General features: G+C 41.5%; 1 protein-coding gene and 1 long non-coding RNA gene across 2 annotated transcripts; one reads left to right on the top strand and one right to left on the bottom strand.

Annotated features, from left to right (window-relative positions):
- Nucleotides 1-3,896: 3,896 nt before the first annotated feature.
- LOC310866983 (high affinity cGMP-specific 3',5'-cyclic phosphodiesterase 9A) lies at nt 3,897-11,903 on the bottom strand (the record flags this gene model as incomplete). Its single annotated transcript, XM_083776777.1, has 10 exons — nt 11,736-11,903; nt 10,120-10,297; nt 9,095-9,217; nt 8,210-8,302; nt 7,268-7,335; nt 6,484-6,586; nt 6,287-6,391; nt 5,358-5,504; nt 4,643-4,774; nt 3,897-4,610 (listed from the first exon to the last, which is right to left on the bottom strand). Exons 2-10 carry the CDS (start codon nt 10,273-10,275, stop codon nt 3,897-3,899), a joined length of 1,641 nt encoding a protein of 546 aa, XP_083632903.1. The 5' UTR covers nt 10,276-10,297; nt 11,736-11,903.
- A 5,405-nt stretch (nt 11,904-17,308) lies between these two features.
- Nucleotides 17,309-18,801, top strand: LOC310867190. The gene is made up of 3 exons (XR_014569984.1): nt 17,309-17,811; nt 17,942-18,548; nt 18,586-18,801. It is a non-coding gene; the product is annotated as an uncharacterized lncRNA (long non-coding RNA).
- Nucleotides 18,802-19,319: the final 518 nt, after the last annotated feature.

Here is a 19,319-nt window from a genome sequence, read left to right on the forward strand (position 1 = left end):
TGGTGTCAAAATGTGTTGCACGACTCGTGGAACACTTAACTTCAATTCATGACCTTTTGCAAAGAATATTTTGTAAAAACCTTCTGTTTGCAGTGAACATAATTAGAATAGATTTATTTTTAGACACATTATGCACAAATAAGACTGAATTGTATTTTTCCAAGTATAACTTGAGACTGTAAGAGAGTTGATTTAAAATAGAATATTAGGGTCAGCGACAGTAGAGGTGATCTGATCATCTGAGTGACAGACTCTGGCATGTATAAGTCCTCAAGTACAGTGGTTCTCAACCAGTGTTGTTTTTGGCAGCACATTTCGATTTTAGTCACCTGGAATGTTTTTGTGTTAGTCTAGTTTTAGTCGACTAAATCTACAGTTGATTTAGTCTACTAAAATGTATTTTGGTGGGCCTTGATGTAATGACTGATTTTACACTTGCTGAAAGTAGCTGATCTACAAGCTCACAAGTTTGTAGATCGGCTATTTTCAGCATGCAACCAAGTGTAAAATTACTTGTACTGGATCTCTTGTCCACTAGTCCCTTCCTAACATTTTAGTCTAGTTTTTATTTGTTGACGAAATTTTTAGTCATCATAGCTTAGTTTCCATTTAGTTTTCGTCAGTGAAAAAAGGTAGTCGACGAACATTTTTCGTCATAGTTTTAGTCGACGAAAACAACACTGAACAGAACAGCCCATGATGCAATAGACCTGAAAGACAGGCTCCAGTGGGAACTGGGATGGAAAAACATGAAAACATGGAGGATTAGGACATCAAACAAAAAGGTTGTTGTTAGCTAGTTAACGAAAAACACAGGTGAAGCCTGATAGAAGCCTGAGGCATCTTCAACACTGAGCTCTGCTCCCAAATGACAGGCAGTCAGTCCCTTATCTGAGTGATGCCATCGAACGGGGAGCCGCACAAAAACATGTTTTATAATTAACCACAGGGCCATTTAAATAGCCACAAGGTTTGAAGAACTACAATAACACTAATTAAATACCACATGGGCCAATGCCTAATTAAATCAGCCATTCAGATTTTATTTATTTGTAACTTTAATACCCTTATTGCAGATGTTCATTTCCCCTACAAGAATGTGATATGTAGAGTCACTTGAGATTGATTGATTGAATACTTTATTGTAAAAAAAAAACAACAACAAAGAAACAGTTTAAAACATTGAGAGCACAAAATCTGTCTTGGAAGAGCCACCCATCGACTAATCTATAATATACGGCAAACTTCCTCGTGTTTCTTCACTGGTCCGATCTAGAAGAACAGTTTGCCGGCCACTGCTACAGAGCTGAATGGGGTTAACGTATTGGGCCTTTACCTTTCAATTAATGCTTAATACATGTTCTTACCCTACGTTTTAGCAGGCGAACAGGCGATGGTCGAAAAGTGGGCGGAGGAACGTCGGCCAAAAAGATTAAAATACTCCATCTTTTGGGCGACGTCGCCCGGCGATAGTGGGCGATGAAATGCAAGAGACGCTCTCCGTGGGTCTCTAATGTCTCCCGCTGTTAAAACGTATAGGGTTAGTTACTAGTGTCCACCACTGCACTGCCTAGAGGGGGGATTAATTCATCGATGATTGATTGAGATTATAGCTGTTCACAGATGGACAGAGTTAAATATTGTAGACGGCCCTTAATCTCTGCCAAACAATTAAAAAAACAGACCATGGCCATTCATAGTTTTGACAGCTATTAAATATTCATATTTTGTCATACTGATCTCAGAAGTCAATTGTTTTACTTTGAATACAATTTAGAGGCTATTAATATAGAGTATTATCATCTACTGCAGGGGTGGGAAACTTTGACGATGGAGAGGGCCACTTTATTTCTACACTCACTCCAGAGGGCCACAGCCAGTGATGTGCACCTCACTGACTGAGACAAAAGTGCTGTGCTTTATACTAGGGTGTGGTGATGATTGCTGATTGAAACTGGTGTGAGTGATCGGTGTGATGAGCTGTGAACTGATGCAGATGGTACAGTGACCATACAAACAGATACAAATACAGACATACAATTATAAACCTGGGTTACACTATATAATGGGAAATGGTTCAGTTGCGTGTGGGCTGCCATGAGAAGAGTCTTAACAACTGCACCTCTCTGTTAGGTTATGTTGTTTGAGTTGCCTTTTCTTTAGTTCAGTCAGGACAACTCATGAATGGAAGGAATATTATATTTATTGAATATAAATTGAGCAATATATTTATTATAGTTTGGAAATGAATTGGATCTGCTTTTTAGGTACTCTGATCAAGCACATGATATCTGTTCTGCCCTTACTATACGTTTGGTGTACAGTCTGTATGGCTTGGCAGACAGCTAACAAAGTTCCCAATAAAGCTCCAAAAGGCAGTGACTTGGTTTAGGTTCTTTACTGGTGATAACTTAAATTTGTAAAACTGCAATAAAGAAAAATTAGAAAACACAATATTGGTGTCATATACTGTACAATCATAAACCAAACATTAGTTCTTTGTATGCATCACACATGATTACAAAAAGAACATGTTGTACTCACTGTACTAAATGGATTCAACAGTTTAGAAAAGAACAAACCAATTTACAAGCATATTGCTTTAAGAGCCAAGATATGCTTAAAGAGCCATAAAGTTTAACAAATAACACACAGACTTATCCTGTCCAAGGCCTGAGAGAAAGGGTTAACTCAACATGCAGTGAGAGAGTTCTTGACAGTGTGCTGGCTTGAACTGAACTGACTCTGGCCAAACTAATCACCTCATTAACTACCCTGGAGAGGCTGACCAGGTGAGGAAAATTACTAATTAGGCTAAGGAACATTGGTGTCCATTACACCTACAAGGCTTAAAGGTAAACTACATAGAAAGTAAACAGCACAATATCAGTCCCAACCATAGGGACTCTGAAATCCCCCGTACCTAAATGGCAGATCCAAAACGACAGGTTAAAGGTATATTCAGTGATTTCACTCAAAAAACCTTAGGTTTCGTTTTTGGCTGTGGGACCCAGCCTTTCGTCCAATCAGGATAGAGAGTCAAAAACGAAACCTAAGGTTTTTTGACCCCCAGGGGTTAACTGGGGACAGGGAGGAACTCCTTATATGGCCAGCACACTCTATAGTAGGGAGGATTATCACAACAAAACAAAAAAATAAGTGATATTTGAATTAAGTGAAATCACTGAATATACCTTTAAGGAAAAGGTTAAGCAGACAGTGTTTTTCTTGCCCCCCTAGTGGCGAAAAATAAAACTTCTGGGAACTCAGATTAAGCAGACAGCAGCGCAGCCGTATCAGTGTGCACAGCAGCAAGCAAGCAGGATGAGCCGTGCAAACTGTTTTAATTCATATATAGCATATTCTACATTTTTTAACTAAATGGGAAAAAAGGACATTTGTGTTGATACAATGACACAATGAAAGCCTCAAGGCCTTCACATCAATGATGCTTTCAGTGTCAGGGCCTTATGTCAATAATCTCCTGGATTTAGTGATTCGTCAGTGATTCTCAAACCTTTGTGGATCACGGCCCACAATTTCAGGGTGCCGTGTCATTAGTCAGAAGGTCAATTGTTCCGAAATTACTATCCCTATCTCTAACCCTAACCTAAACCTAACCGCAAGCACGGGAGCAAACCTAAACCTAACCGCAAGCATGGGAGCAGTGCATTTTCGGACTAACGGGACTTCGGATCTATGGGCAGTTCCCCAATTTCAGAGCATGTTTATTTCAATGGTGAATCAATCAATTGGGGTTCCAGGCTCCAGCTTGGATCAATGGAATGGGAATGGACGCACTCTTTCTTGAGCTTGTAGATGAGCTATTCGTCAAGGACGAAATATAGTGCTATATGATGTATTGTTATGTCTTATGTGGAGCTGTTTTGGAGACATCAGGTCCAGCATCTGTTTGGCTCTGGGCTGTATTTGATGTGCTTGACGTGTGCGGTGTGTTTGGCGTAGTGTGTGCTGCTGTGCTGTGAGGTGTGTCTTTGCTCTCGGCTGTATTTGATGTGCTTGACGTGTGCGGTGTGTTTGGCGTAGTGTGTGCTGCTGTGGTGTGAGGTGTGTTTGGCGTAGTGTGTGCTGCTGTGCTGTGAGGTGTGTCTTTGCTCTCGGCTGTATTTGATGTGCTTGACGTGTGCGGTGTGTTTGGCGTAGTGTGTGCTGCTGTGGTGTGCGGTGTGTTTGGCGTAGTGTGTGCTGCTGTGGTGTGAGGTGTGTTTGGCGTAGTGTGTGCTGCTGTGGTGTGCGGTGTGTTTGGCGTAGTGTGTGCTGCTGTGGTGTGCGGTGTGTTTGGCGTAGTGTGTGCTGCTGTGGTGTGCGGTGTGTTTGGCGTAGTGTGTGCTGCTGTGGTGTGCGGTGTGTTTGGCGTAGTGTGTGCTGCTGTGGTGTGAGGTGTGTTTGGCGTAGTGTGTGCTGCTGTGGTGTGCGGTGTGTTTGGCGTAGTGTGTGCTGCTGTGGTGTGAGGTGTGTTTGGCGTAGTGTGTGCTGCTGTGCTGTGAGGTGTGTTTGGCGTAGTGTGTGCTGCTGTGGTGTGCGGTGTGTTTGGCGTAGTGTGTGCTGCTGTGCTGTGAGGTGTGTTTGGCGTAGTGTGTGCTGCTGTGCTGTGAGGTGTGTTTGGCGTAGTGTGTGCTGCTGTGCTGTGAGGTGTGTCTTTGCTCTTGGCTGTGGAGTCACTCTGAGCTCGGCTGTGTTTCTCTCTCTCCAGAGCTTTCTCCATCTCCGTGTAGTATTCCAGAGCCTTCCTCACTGGGTCAATGATATGTTGCTGCAGGAATGGATCACAACATCTGTCAAATATTTTATGTAGAAGTATTGATTGCATAAAATGGCTTTCGCAATGCAGAGAAAAACACAAAGGTCAAATTTCAAACGGTGTTGATTTTGTCGACTAAAACGAAGACAAAAATGCTCGTCGACTACCTTTTTTCACTGACGAAAACTAAGCTATGATGACTAAAACCAAGAATAAATATACTGACAATTTCGTCAACAAATAAAAACTAGACTAAAATCTAGTCTAAAAGACTAAAAAGTCATTTTACACTTGGTTGCATGCTGCAAATAGCCGATGTGTAAAGTGTAAAACAGTCATTACGATGGCATCAAGGCCCGCCAAAATGCATTTCAGTCGACTAAATCAACTGGATTTAGTCGACTAAAACTAGACTAACACTACAACATTCCAGGTGACAAAATGTGACAAAGACTAAATGAAAACATATCACACCGCTGGGACAACGCTAAAACCGTCTCGACCCTTTGGTGTGGTTAGGGCTTTTAAGTCTTCCAGAAAAGTAAAGTATATGTGTGTAAAGTATCTCCCAGGAGAGTAAAGTATGTATTAAAACCTCCAGACACGGGAACAGGTTGGCCAGCTCCATGTAGAGAGGGAACAGGACAAAGCGAATAAACCCTGTCTGAGAGGATGGTTTGGTGACCTTGTCTCTGTCCATGAAGGGTGTCACCGGAAGTCCCTCCAACTTCTCCATGTCACTCTGAAAACAGACAGACAGGTAAAAGAAGGGTTTGGTAACATCATGAATATCTATCAGTATATAATAATATAAACCAGTTGATCTCTTCAAATCTAATAAAATCATGAAATTACACTCAGGCCCCTTTTCCACCGGTTGGTTCCCAATACGAACCGGTTCAGTTCTTTTTGGTTCTTACTTCTTAGTCCATGAGCCAGAGCTCCAAAATTGGAACGTTAATTATGAATTGAGTGGGTAAAACCATACCTATATTAGATTGTTATCACCATGAAACTTCCCCAGTTGAGTACTTACACGAAGACAAAGATTTATTGTATTACTCATTTTACATTTTTAAATATGCAAATGAGGCATTATGTATGAAAATATGCCTAATTTAATTGAAAATATGAAAAAGCTACTACTGTGGAAGGGTTATCATGTATTAATTTACTTGTATTGATCCTATAAACAATTTAATATAGGTCTAGTTTTTCCCACCAATGTTGAGCTCTGGCTCATGGACTAAGAACCAAAAATAACTGAACCGGTTCCCATTGGGAACCAACCGGTGGAAAGGGGGTCACTGACTCCTCTCCATCAATACAATTTCAAAATGATGGAAAGGCCTTTCAATAAAAGGTTTTAAGGACTGATTTAAAATCAGACACTGATCAGGAGAGCTAGTGATGAGGTATGATCACTGATCAGCCTTTAATTGTCTTCAGCCTCGAATCAGGACCGACTGATATATTTATTATTTATCAGTGTTCCTCCAGAAGGTTCTGTGGGTTTATAGTCACCTGGTTATAAAACTCTTGCAGCAGGCAGTCCAGCCAAGGTTCAGCCACCTCCATGGGACGGGCCTCATTGGAGATGTCACTCACTTTAATTAGGATCATCATCAACTGAAAAAAAAAAGAAAACGTGGCATTAATGTGAAAACTGCCCTACTATAGGTGACATAGTGTGATATGATACAGTACCAACCTGTCCTTACCGTATCTCTGTGCTCCTTGTTGCTGAAGTCAAAAACAGGCAGGATGGCTTTGAACTTGTTTAGAATCTCATTGTGTCTGGTCATGTCAGTGGCCAGAATGCACCTGTATAGTCAGGAGAACAGGGATGTCGTCGGTACTATACGAGCTGTGCTATTGTTGATTTTCTTTTACCAGTGACGTGAAGTGCAATATACATGCAGCCATCTAGCAGTTTTGATTTCATCGACTAAAACTAAGACGAATAATGTTCGTCGGCTACCTTTTTTCACTGACGAAAACTGAATGGAAACTAAATGAAAACTAAGCTATGATGACTAAAACTAAGACTATATATACTGACAATTTCGTCAACAAATAAAAACTAGACTAAAATGTTAGGAAGGGACTAGTCAAGTGGACAAGAGATCCAGTATAAATCATTTTACACTTGGTTGCATGTTGAAAATAGCCGATATACAAGCAACGTGTCGCGCTGCGACACGTTTGTGAGCTTGTACTGTATATCGGCTATTTTCAGCAAGTGTAAAAACAGTCATTACGACGGCACCAAGAACCGCCAAAACACATTTTAGTCGACTAAATCAACTGTAGATTTAGTCAACTAAAATCCTATGATATTTAGTCGACTAAAACTAGACTAACACTAAAGCATCCCAGGTGACTAAAATGTAACTAAAACGAAATGAAAACTATTCAAGAGACTACGACTAAAACTAACATCTAAATTTGCTGCCAAAAACAACACTGCCAGCTAGTGATTGTGTAGTTTTGAGGTGAACGTACTTGATGATGCCCTCTCGTATCCGTTTGTACTGTTCCATGGTCAGATTTCTAAAGATATTGCTCTCCGTCTGCAGCAGAGAAAGGTTGACTGGTTGGCTTCTGTTACGATGGCATGTCAAGCAGTGTTGATTTCGTCGACTAAAACTAAGATGAAAAATGTTCGTCGACTACCTTTTTTCACTGACTAAAACTAAATGGAAACTAAAGGAAAACTAAGCTATGATGACTAAAACTATGACTAAATATATTGACAATTTCGTCAACAAATAAAAAGTACACTAAAATGATAGGAAGGGACTATTGCCCATTGAATCCAGTATAAGTCATTTTACACTTGGTTGCATGCTGAAAATACAAGCTCACAACGCGTCGCAGCACGACATGTTGTGAGCTTGTAGATCGGCTATTTTCAGCAAGTGTAAAATCAGCCATTACGACGGCATCAAGGCCCGACAAAAAAAACCCATTTTAGTCGACTAAATCAACTGTAGATTTAGTCGACTAAAATCTTATGACATTTAGTCGACTAAAACTAGACTAACACTAAGACATTCCTGGTGACTAAAATGTGACTAAAAACTAAATGAAGTTTCAGTCCAAAGACTATGACTAAAACTAAAATAGAAATTTGCTGCCAAAAACCTGCACTGATGCCAAGCATTAATTGCTGAAGTGGGAACAAGTCGCCCATACATGCATGGGCAACTGGCGGCCCGGGGGCCTTGTGAGGCCCTCACCTTCACTTAATGCGGCCCTCAAGGTTAATACCAGAATGCTTATAAATTAGTAGCTTAATGAGTATTATTAAAATGTTATCGTCTTGTTGTTTTTTTTGTCCATTGTATTTAGTTCATAAAGTTAACATAACTATAATTATTAAATGATGATCTGCTAGCTCGAAACGTGTCGCAGCGCGACGCGTTTTGAGCCTATAAATAATACCTTCTCCAGGATCTCAAACGCTACGGCACAGTGATGGTTCTCAAGAGGAGAGATGTCGTTGTAGCGAAGAGCCAGTTCAGTCCGAGCGTTAATCTGAAAGACATGTTATTAATATTATGCAAGATTCCTTTAGTTCAGTGGTTCCCAAACATTTTCACTTCAAGGACCCCCGAATTGACGCTAATTAGACCGCGGACCCCCATTTAATGGCATTTCTATCTCTGAGACCTGCACTTTATATTGTAAAATCAATGTTAATTTAACTCTGAGAGTGTACAGATGGAACCAACTGGACCTGTTAGGGTCCATTTGGTTCCATTTGTGCACTCAAAGTTACAGACCCATAAGGGTCCAATTGGTTCCAAACTATCATTTAGCTGGGGACCCGCTGGAACTCCCTCAGGGACCCCTGGGGGTCCCCGGGCCCTTTGAGAACCACTGCTTTATCTGACCCAAGTTTATTAGAGCATGGAGACACTTGTTACTGAACAAATCTATAGACATTATTACCATGATCAGAATATAGATTGTTTTTGGTATATGGTTAATCTCTCTGCTAACAGCAGAATGTGTCAGCAGACTCAGCACCACTGCCTTCAACATGTAGTGTTGTTGTTAGTAGGAATAAACACAGAAGCACCCGAAAGGAAGTGGACAAATAAAACGGTGTGAAGTGAGGGGCGCTCTTATCATTCATCGTACAGCATCATACATCCCCTCATTCCGGCCAATCACAATTTGCGTCCTCACTTTTGTCTTCAATGTTTGTGTTTCAAGGCCTATGCAATGTTTTTGTTTACACGAACACTCAAAACTGGCCATTCATTGTCAATGGCATTGAATGTTTGTGTTTGTTAGGACGATGTTTGTGTTAGATGGGTATACCTGGTAGGCGTTGTTGTATCCCATGTGGTCAAGGTCATGGCAGACAGCAGAGGTCAACATGGTGAGCAAGTCAATGCTATCCATTTTACTCCTCAGGTCAGTCAACCAGATCAGACCGTACATCTGAAAGAAACACCATGCATTGTGTTAGACATTTGTTTGTTTGTTTTTTTGGGGGGGGCACAATACATTTTTGAGCCCTCCTATATTCAGCTATCAGTGTAGATTTTCGTCTTACACAAACATTAAATTCCCATTGAAAATGAATGGAGAATTTACGTCATATATGTGGACGAGCAAATCGACATGTTACGTCACGTGACGTCATGATGATGTCACATAATATCATGAGATTTTAGTCGACTAAATCTACAGGTGATTTAGTCGACTAAAATGTGTTTCGGCGGGCCTTGATGCCGTCGGACTCGTAATGACTGTTTTTACATTTGCTGAAAATAGCAGATCTACAAGCTCTACAAGTGTATAATGATTTATACTGGATCTCTGGTCCACTAGTCCCTTCCTAACATTTTAGCCTAGTTTTTATTTGTTGACGAAATATATTTAGTCTTAGTTTTAGTCATAATAGCTTATAGTTTTCATTTAGTTTCCATGTAATTTTCGTCAGTGGAAAAAGACAAAATCAACACTGCTGCAAAGAGTGTCAATAAAAACAGTGGAAATAAGCCGATCTACAAGCTCACAACGTGTAGCACCGCGAACTAGATCTGCTAGTTTTCGTTCCGTTTCCTGAAAAGTAACAGTATTGGACATACAAGGTTTCCACCGACAGCGACGAGGGCCGTCTGCATTGGCCCTACTAAACGGTAAACACAAATAAGCACGAAGGCATGCACCTGCACACACGTCTAATATCTCAGGGGTTCTCAACCTGGGGGTCGAAATTATTTGTGGGGGTCACCAAATTATTATTAAAATAAATTAAAAAAAATACATGGCAAAAGCATTTTCGGGGGTCCCCAGCCAAAAACGTTGAGAACCCGGCCTGTCCTTTACTATCTCACCATCTGCGTGACACAGAAGCAGTGTTTGAAGTTGTGGAAGGGGATGTTGTTGTAGCGTCTGTACACTTCGTACAGGAACAGCTGGAGGACGTCCTGTTCAATGTTAAACGTCGCTACAAAGTCCAGGTCTGTGTACATGACCTGGAGCAGCACCATGATCTCTGCATCTTCCCACTGCCTGCAAACACCATATGACACGACACACAACATGGTGAAAACACCACACAACACCATATGACACAACACACAACATGGTGAAAACACCACACCATTATGACACAACATGATACATAGGCCTACAACACCATATGCCATACCTCACCCCACCTAGTCTCGCATTTCCAGACTGTTGCCTCTCGCAATTTTCAAATGCTTCCATCATACAGTCTAGAGAACGGAATCTCTGATCATGAGCAAGCAATAAAGCGGAGGTGAACTAGCCTCCTCCCCACTTCTGTTTTGTCTTTACAGTCACGCAAATGTATTCTAATAGAAATCGAAATCATCTAAGCATATATACAGTATATAGCTTGCTGCTTAGCAGAGATACAAAAAAATTCCTGAACCGAAATGGCAGCGTCCGGATTTCGGGAGGTGTAGTTCCAGACTCTATATGTAGCATTCGGAGATTGTGAAATAGTTCTCTGGCTACACGAGACTATACCCGACCCAACCCACCCCGCCAAATGACATGACATGATATGGCATGGCATGGCATGGCATGGCAAATTGCCAGCGAGTATTTCACATTAACACAGTTTGATGCATTTATTCACGATGAAATACCAACCTCATTCTGAATAAAGATTATGTCAACTTAGACAATTTAACTGATGGAAAAAGCACCCCTGCTGTAAGGGTCTTTAGTGTGTAAACAATTCAGGAACAAAAAAAAAACAGTTATATTTTATATTTATCGGCCAGCACACCTCACCAACACTGGTGTGCGCCCTTTCCTGTTTTGTCAGTCATGCATGTTCAACCACATCTGATCAAACCCTAAACATCACAAGACCTCTGAAACCAGAACACCTGCTACATCACACAACACTTTCAATGGAAAGTACTTAATATCATATAAATATCATAATATGACTATTCATTATAATGGTAATTATACAGTTATTTTATCTACTCTGTGTAAGAGTCTGCTTCACAGGCCACACTTCAAACATGTTAATTAAGAGTTCCCATCAGAAGCTCTATTCATATTCATATATGAGAATGAAAGGATACACTTTAATCAAATAGAGGTGGTGTCAGGCAGCCTGAATGTTTGTGTGTGCAACTGTGCATGCGTGCGTTGGTGCGTGATCATTAACAAACAGCATCTTCGTCAAAACACACACACACACACACACACACACACACACACACACGCACACACACACCCACACCCACTCACACGCATGCACAGTGCACACACACAGGATCCACACACACACACACACACACACACACACACACACACACACACACACACACACACACACACACACTTGACTACTGCAGCTCTTCAGTATTCCACTACAGTGTCAGACACGGATGCAGTGCTTGCTTAACACACAATGATGTGTTCACTGTTAAAACCTCTGTTGTTCTGTGCTAGATCTCACCAATTGTCAAATGTTGGGGTCTTCAGGTACTGTCTCACCTCTTCAGACACCTCCAGGGAGCTTCAGAGACAGCAAAACACATGCATTCAAAGGATATCCTTAATTTCCAAGATAATGTAGTATTTCACATTCATGTTTATAACAAAACTACGCAAAAAAATGATTATTTTGAAACATGTGATGCATGTGTCTTTGGTTTTCATGACGTGCTGTATAAGTTGACGTTTGTGTTTGCAGACAGAAGGTAGGATGTCCGCACACCGCCCTTAATGCTCAACCAACCAACCAACCAACCAGCCTTGTGGTTAGAGTGTCAGCCCGAAACTGGGAGGTTGGGGGTTTGATCCCGGCCGGGTCATACCAAAGACTGTAAAAATGGGTGCTTGGCACTCAGCATCAATGGGTTGGATTGGGCCCGGGTCAAATCAACTAATCAAATGATTCCAGAGCGCGGCACAGCTGCCGCTCACCTCTCCAAGAGATGGATCAAATGCGGAGAAAATATTTCACTGCCGTAACGTGTGATAAATCGTACAACTTCGACTTTGCTCCCCAGTAGTATTTTATTAGATTCAACGTGCGGACATCCTACCACCTTCTTTCTATATTGTTTTGTTCAGCCCCCGTCAACGTTTTGGAATGTGCGTGGTTCCATTTTGGATCTATCTCATGCGTTTGCACCTGCCTCATGTGGAGGAACTTGTTGTTGACGTGTTCACATTCATCTGGCGTTTTGTGTAGTGTTCTCTTGTGGTAGAACGGCGAGGGTTTATGAGTGCATCCTGAGAGCTCCTTAAAGAGCCCCAACCAGCTCAGATGTTCTACACTCTGTGGGACACACAGAATAAAACTATCAACCCAACGTTGAAAGCAACGTGTGTTTCTGTTACACGCACGCATGTACACACGCGCACACAAACACACAAACACACAGTCACACAAACACACAGTCAGTCACACACACACAAACACACACACACACACACACACACACAGTCACACACACACACACACACACACACACACACACACACACACACACACACACACACACACACACACACACACTCCCTCTCAGCTTTCCTGTAGTCTGCCAGTGCTTGTCACTAACTTTGTGAGTAGAAACAGCTGGAGCATAAATGTTCTTCCAATATGATTGATTATATTAGGCTGGTTCCCGGTGGGAAATACAATCAGGGCCAATGAAAGTCGTGAAGTTGTGAAATCCTGTTTGCAATTATATACCTTTTCTCGGTGTCAAAGAACCTGTTGTTACCCATTAGCAGAGAACCAACAAGTTTGTCAGGCATATCCATATTATCTGGACATATTCTATACAGACAGACAGACAGACAGGCAGACATGCAGGCAGACAGACAGACAGACAGACAGACAGACAGACAGACAGACAGACAGACAGACAGACAGACAGACAGACAGACAGTAATCAGTATTATAGGCCTACCTCTAGTTTCTCTCTGAATGAATCCACCTGTTTCTTCATCTCATAAACGACTGCAGGAGTCTCCCCAGCTTCAGTCATGATCTTCTTCTCCAGGGCCTGCAGTCTGAACACAGTGACAGTCTGACAGAGTCCATGCTAAACCCCTTATCCCTAAACTACTTAGCCTTTTTATTAATTTTCTACAGTATTTTGATAAACATTTTTTGAATAGTTAAAATGGACAGTCTACAAGCTCACAACGTGTCAATGTAGAGGCTAGTTGAACTATTCACAAATGTTTTTCAAAATAATAAAAACAAAGAAAAGGCAAAGTATAGTTTACGGATAAGGGCTTTAGCATGGACAAAAAGTGACGTTAAGTCATTATAAGTAATGTCGAGTATAAATTAACAACTTTCAACCCGACATTTTGGTTATGTCAGCTATGCGTTTATTTATACAACCAGTGCTCAGGAACGTGCACACGTAGACATCAAAGGGGGCTTCAGCCCTGCCCTTTTACCCACGACTGCCCTTTTCAGACCACGAATGCAGCGTGGAAGAAATGCAAATGCCCCTCTCCTGAACTTGAACGCAGCATTTTGCATTGAACTAATTTGTTTCGAAATCCATGTCATATACACCGCATTCTCCACTAGCTAAAGAGTGCTGGGTTGCGCCCCGAAAATAGATGATCTACAAGCTCTCAAGCTTGTGAGCTTGTAGATCAGCTATTTCGCTGGGCCAAGAGTGCCCTCTTATGGCTCAAGTGGTTACGCTTTCACCCTCTCCCCCCTACCTTTTCTCCATGGCTGAGAGGTCAAATCCTAGTGCCACGGCAAGCCCCACACCTGAAAGAACACCAAAGATTAAAAACAAAAGATGTACTGTACATGTCTTATTTGTCTTGTCTTGTCCTTGTCTGTTTGTTTGTTTGTTTGTGTTTGTCTTGTACTGGTCTGTAGTGTCTGTATGTTCTTTTCTTTCATTCTTTTAAAAACAAAACAATCCTATTATATTTTGCTGACTCATGAGTTTCACGAGTTACAGTATATTTATATATAAATATCGATTTTGTTTTGTCTTTACATTTTTGCCCCCCCCCCCCCCTCCTTTTTTCCCTTTTATCATTGTCATTGTTTCATTGTTTTAGCTGTCCCTGTGCATGGCCAACTATGTGCATTGGTGATTTACATTTGTTTGTCTTGTTAGGAAATAATATAATAGATAAGAAATGGAACTAAACTGTGGTGCAACATTGTCCCATACATGAAGCCATGTTGTTGGAGATACCTAACAGCTCACTGTTGCAGTCGGCCGCCACGACCTCCAGCTTGTAGGAGGTGTTTGGATCGTTTGGTTGCAGCCGAGGTGAGATGTTGATGATGTTGCCTTTGGGGTTGTACAGCTTCAGAATGTCATGGGGTCCTGCTTCAGCCGCCGAGCGGAACAGATCTGGAGGAATGAAAAAGATTGAAAAATGTATTTGAACAGGAAAGTATAATACAAAGTGGTACACATGCGTGCACAGTACACACATGTGCATGGGTACACACATGTGCATGGGTGCACACTATACACGCGCACGCACACACAGACCTGAACAACACTTTCTATTCATGAGATGCATCGATCCATTCTTTTGACACACACACACTTCAAGCAAAACCTTAGTAACGTTACTCAAAGCACTGAAGAGCTGTCAGCAGCACCTGCACATGCACCTCTACAAACACAACACAGTGTGTCCACCTCTAGATGGATGGATGGATGGATGGATGGATGGATGGATGGATGGATGGATGGATGGATGGATGGATGGATGGATGGATGGATGGATGGATGGATGGATGGATGGATGGATGGATGGATGGATGGATGGATGGATGGATGGATGGATAGATAGATAGATAGATAGATAGATAGATAGATAGATAGATAGATAGATAGATAGATAGATAGATAGATAGATAGACTTGAAGACCTGAAGATTGATTGGCTTTCTACACTTTGACACAGGGTAGAAATGTGCTAGAATATAGTCAGATTTGTAGATATATATAAATACAGGCATAAATATCATGTCCATCTGTATCCCCAGTACAAATGGCCACATGTATGGACTTTACTACACATTATTATTATTATTATTATTATGTATCCACCCCACCTCTACATACACCAAACAATATCCTTCTCAAGCTTTGCGTTGCAGGATGCTTGTGCCAAAGTATCATAGTAAAACAATGACGCCCGCTCTCATTAAAACCCATTTCGACCTGAGGTCGATTCTACAAAATGACAGTTTTCTGAAAAACCTCATGTTTCTATGGCAGTGGTTCTCAACATTTTTTATGTCAAGGGCCCTAAAAATGTTGTTCCAGGGACCTCCCAGAAGCAAAGAAATGTTTGCTGTGAAAGAATATATGTTCAAAAATTGCACGTTTTCACGATAAAAAGAAAAATAGCAGATCTACAAGCTCTGTAGACCTGTGGGAAATTGTTCGTCCTACCTTTGACATCCTGTGCAGGACAGTCGACAGGGAACTCGGCCTGTTCTGGTTGTCCGTTCACTGTGAAGTAGATGGTTCTGGTTGCCATCTCGGACAGCTGGACACTGTGGACTGTGTGTCGAGGTCCGGTCTGTGTGTGTGTGTGTGTGTGTGTGTGTGACTGTGTCACAGCCTCAGCTCAGCTCAGCACTCCTCCCCATCTCCTCTCCTCTTCCACCCCTCCTACTCTCATTGTGTTTACTGATGTGTTTTCTGATTTACAAATGTATTTGGTGAAAATGTATTTGTTCCTGTAGGTGCCATGTAGGCCTATATGAATGGGTTGTTGTTATGGTCACAATCGTTCAGAATTGAATGAGGCAGATTGAATTAGAGGCCTTTAAGTCCTTATTGAAAGCCCATTTCTTCACAGTGGCCTTCGACACCGTTTGATTGTATAACTTTGTAATTATGCATGCATATGTTCTGTTTCCTTGTATTTATCTGTTTTTCTTTGTTTTTGTCGGTCTTGCTTTCTTTGATTTCTTTTTCTCTAACCTGTACAGCACTTTGGTCGACCTTTGGTCGTTGTAATATGTGCTTTTATAAATAAAGTCTGAGTTGAGAATGCAGGGGATTCGAGTCACTTGGTGTTGGTTTCTGCATGGTGATACAGTCAGGAGTAGCATTCAAAACTGCTGGTCACTTTGGTGGAACTTTAAGAATGAAATCTGCCAAGAAAGCCTCCTTACCTTTTCTTTCCTGGCTTGGTATGGAGGGCTCTCAGAGTGCTCTGCCCTTCAGCATCTCTACGACCAGAGGACAGTGAAGAAAGCAGGAAAGATCGCGATAGACCCGACTCATAACCTCAGCACCCATGCTTCAAGGTCCTGCCCTCGGGTAGGAGATACGCTGCATCTACATTCAAGAAGGGCAAAAGGGCAGTGCCAGTTTCATCCCCTCTGCGATTAGGCTCCTTAAAAACACAAACCCCCCAATACCTCATTCACCTCAACTTGACTTGCTTGCCAGTGCCCCTGGCGCACGCACGCACACACACACACACAGACACACACACACACACACACACACACACACACAGACACACACACACACACACACACACACACACACACACACACACACACACACACACACACACACGCACACACAAAGGCAGATGAACTGAGCACTGATAATGGACACACCCACACACACACACACACACACACACACACAAACACATTATGAGTGTTTCATGGTGTGGAGAGAGACTTTGCTTTCTTTTAAATAGCTTTAAAAAATGTAGAATTATTTTACTAGTACTTTGCTGGGTGTTTTATTGTATTTGTATATGTATGTATTGTCCTGAATGTATGCACTGACCTGAGAAAAACTATTTTCCCTTGTGGATAATAAAGACATCTAAGTAGAAAGTCAAACTTTTGCTGACCACTTCACTTCGCTTCGCTGGTGCTTCAATAGCACTTTTGATGAGACGCCGCCTAAAATTTACTGTTTTTAATCCATTAATAAAGTAGCCAACCAACCAGGATACAAGCCTACTCTGGGAAGTATACATTTAGTGACAGGTTTTGGTTTTTGCAGGTTTTCCCCGACCTTCTCAGCGAGACGCTGACTAAAGAATCTGTTTGATAGTCACCAATAACACAAAGTAACTACGTATTACACATCCAGGCCACTGTGGTTTATGCTTGTATTTACGAATAGGTTAATTCATGATACAAGTTACCAGAAATTCTAATTCAATATCAGTTACTTCAACACACTATATGCCAATTGTTAAAATTGATACAAACCTGTCTGATATATGTCATATTCCATTCTGATTGGCTATGATTAACTTCGAAGCTTTGCAGGCCCTGATATCTTAACAAAAACAAAGTTTCTCCTCTCAAAATGAACTTCCTGTGTGGCTGTCATGTCTGTGGGTGGCACGCCTGTGGGCGAACTAGAACAGACAGGATGTAAAGAAAAGCCTATATATTCACATCTAGAAACAGCTATCAATCTGTCGCTATTTGAGGTGGTGCATTTGTATCACAAAGGTTGAGTCTAAAGAGAAGATCTAATTGGCTTTTCAGACAGGGATTAATGTGAGATTGACAAAGCAATGCTGGTAAGTAACTAAAACATAGTTTAATGTATTTTGATTTACATTTTTTTTATGTAGGCCTATTCACAATTTAACCATCGTGGTTTTCAAACATAACTAAGTTATAAACTAAAGTTCAACATCTTTGTTTCAGTAATGTTGAAGGTAGAATGGAGGTCTGTGCATAGATGCACATGCACTGTCATGAACACAACACTGACTGTCCTATGCTTCATCATAATCTGGATATTCTCAAGTGGTAAAAAAAAAAAAAAGACAGCATTTACAGATCTGAGCAACACACTCATATTTCACCGTTTTACCAACAACCTATATTAGTTTTGACAGACACCACAATTCTTTGGCAATATTATTTGTTTATGCCTTTGCAAGGTTTCGATCATTATCATCTGAAACGTCCCTTTTTTTCCCTCTCAGATGGGAACACAATCTCACAGCCGGCTGGCAGCACAGTGACACTGCCTTGCGGGAACCAGTCACTGAAAAACCTCAAGCAGCTCGTATGGAGGAAGAATGGGGTTAACCTGTTCAGCTTTTCTCCAAAGAGGGGTGTCCATAACCCTCAGCATAGTGCCAGCCCCAAAATAATTCTGAATGCCACTCAGTTGTATCCACTGGTCTGGGAAAGAGTGGGCATTAATGCTTCCGGTAACTACACCTGTGACGCAGCTACCTGGACCAGACACTTGGAACAGAACTGGGAGCTGCTCATCACAGGTATGCTATGCCAGCAGGACCGGGTGCATGCAGTCGAAAAGTTTGAGGGTGCACACCAAGTGTCGTTATTTTTTTATTTCATACAGCTGTTGCGTTGTTAAATCAAACAGCTAAGGGTGATAACTGTACATGCAGGTGCCTCTTCATTTCGCCTTGTCATGGCATTTTCAGAGGACATCACTAAGCATTTTACAAAAGGGTCTGCCTGTATAGATTGCAGCTACTCAGACAGAGCGAATAGCATTGCATCGGCCTAAATTCATGGAGGTGTGGCACTTTCTTGGTACTTCATAAAAGAATAGATGTTTTGACCTCATGTGAAGTCAAGCTCGGTCCCCATCACTCAGTCACATTACAAGAATGAATACATTTACCACTCAACTGAATGCCTAAAAAAAAGACACTTCACATGGGGGTGCAAGGAGGTCAGGCAATGCACCCTTTTGCACTTCAGTGGCGCCGAGCCTGTATGCCAGTGGTTAACCTGAGGGGTTATATATATATATATAAAATATATATATTATTATTTTTAACACAATGAAGCATAGGCCTACGGTATGTTTGCAGTATTGGCACTGAAAGTCACTTCTACATTCATGGAGGGAAATACTAATTAAATGCTATAGGTAAATAGGCACCGTTTGTATGACACATTTTAGCCATGGGTTTGGTGTGGTTTAACTCATTATTTTTGTGTTACGTTCAGCCACTGTTAGTGGTTAGGTTTAAATGCACTGGGTTGGTGAGGTAGGCCATTAGCCTCGGAGACCACATGCATTTTCCATTCAAAAGAA

This window comes from Protomyctophum parallelum (assembly GCF_964188405.1).
Source record: "Protomyctophum parallelum genome assembly, chromosome: 11".
Taxonomy (NCBI): Eukaryota; Metazoa; Chordata; class Actinopteri; order Myctophiformes; family Myctophidae; genus Protomyctophum; species Protomyctophum parallelum.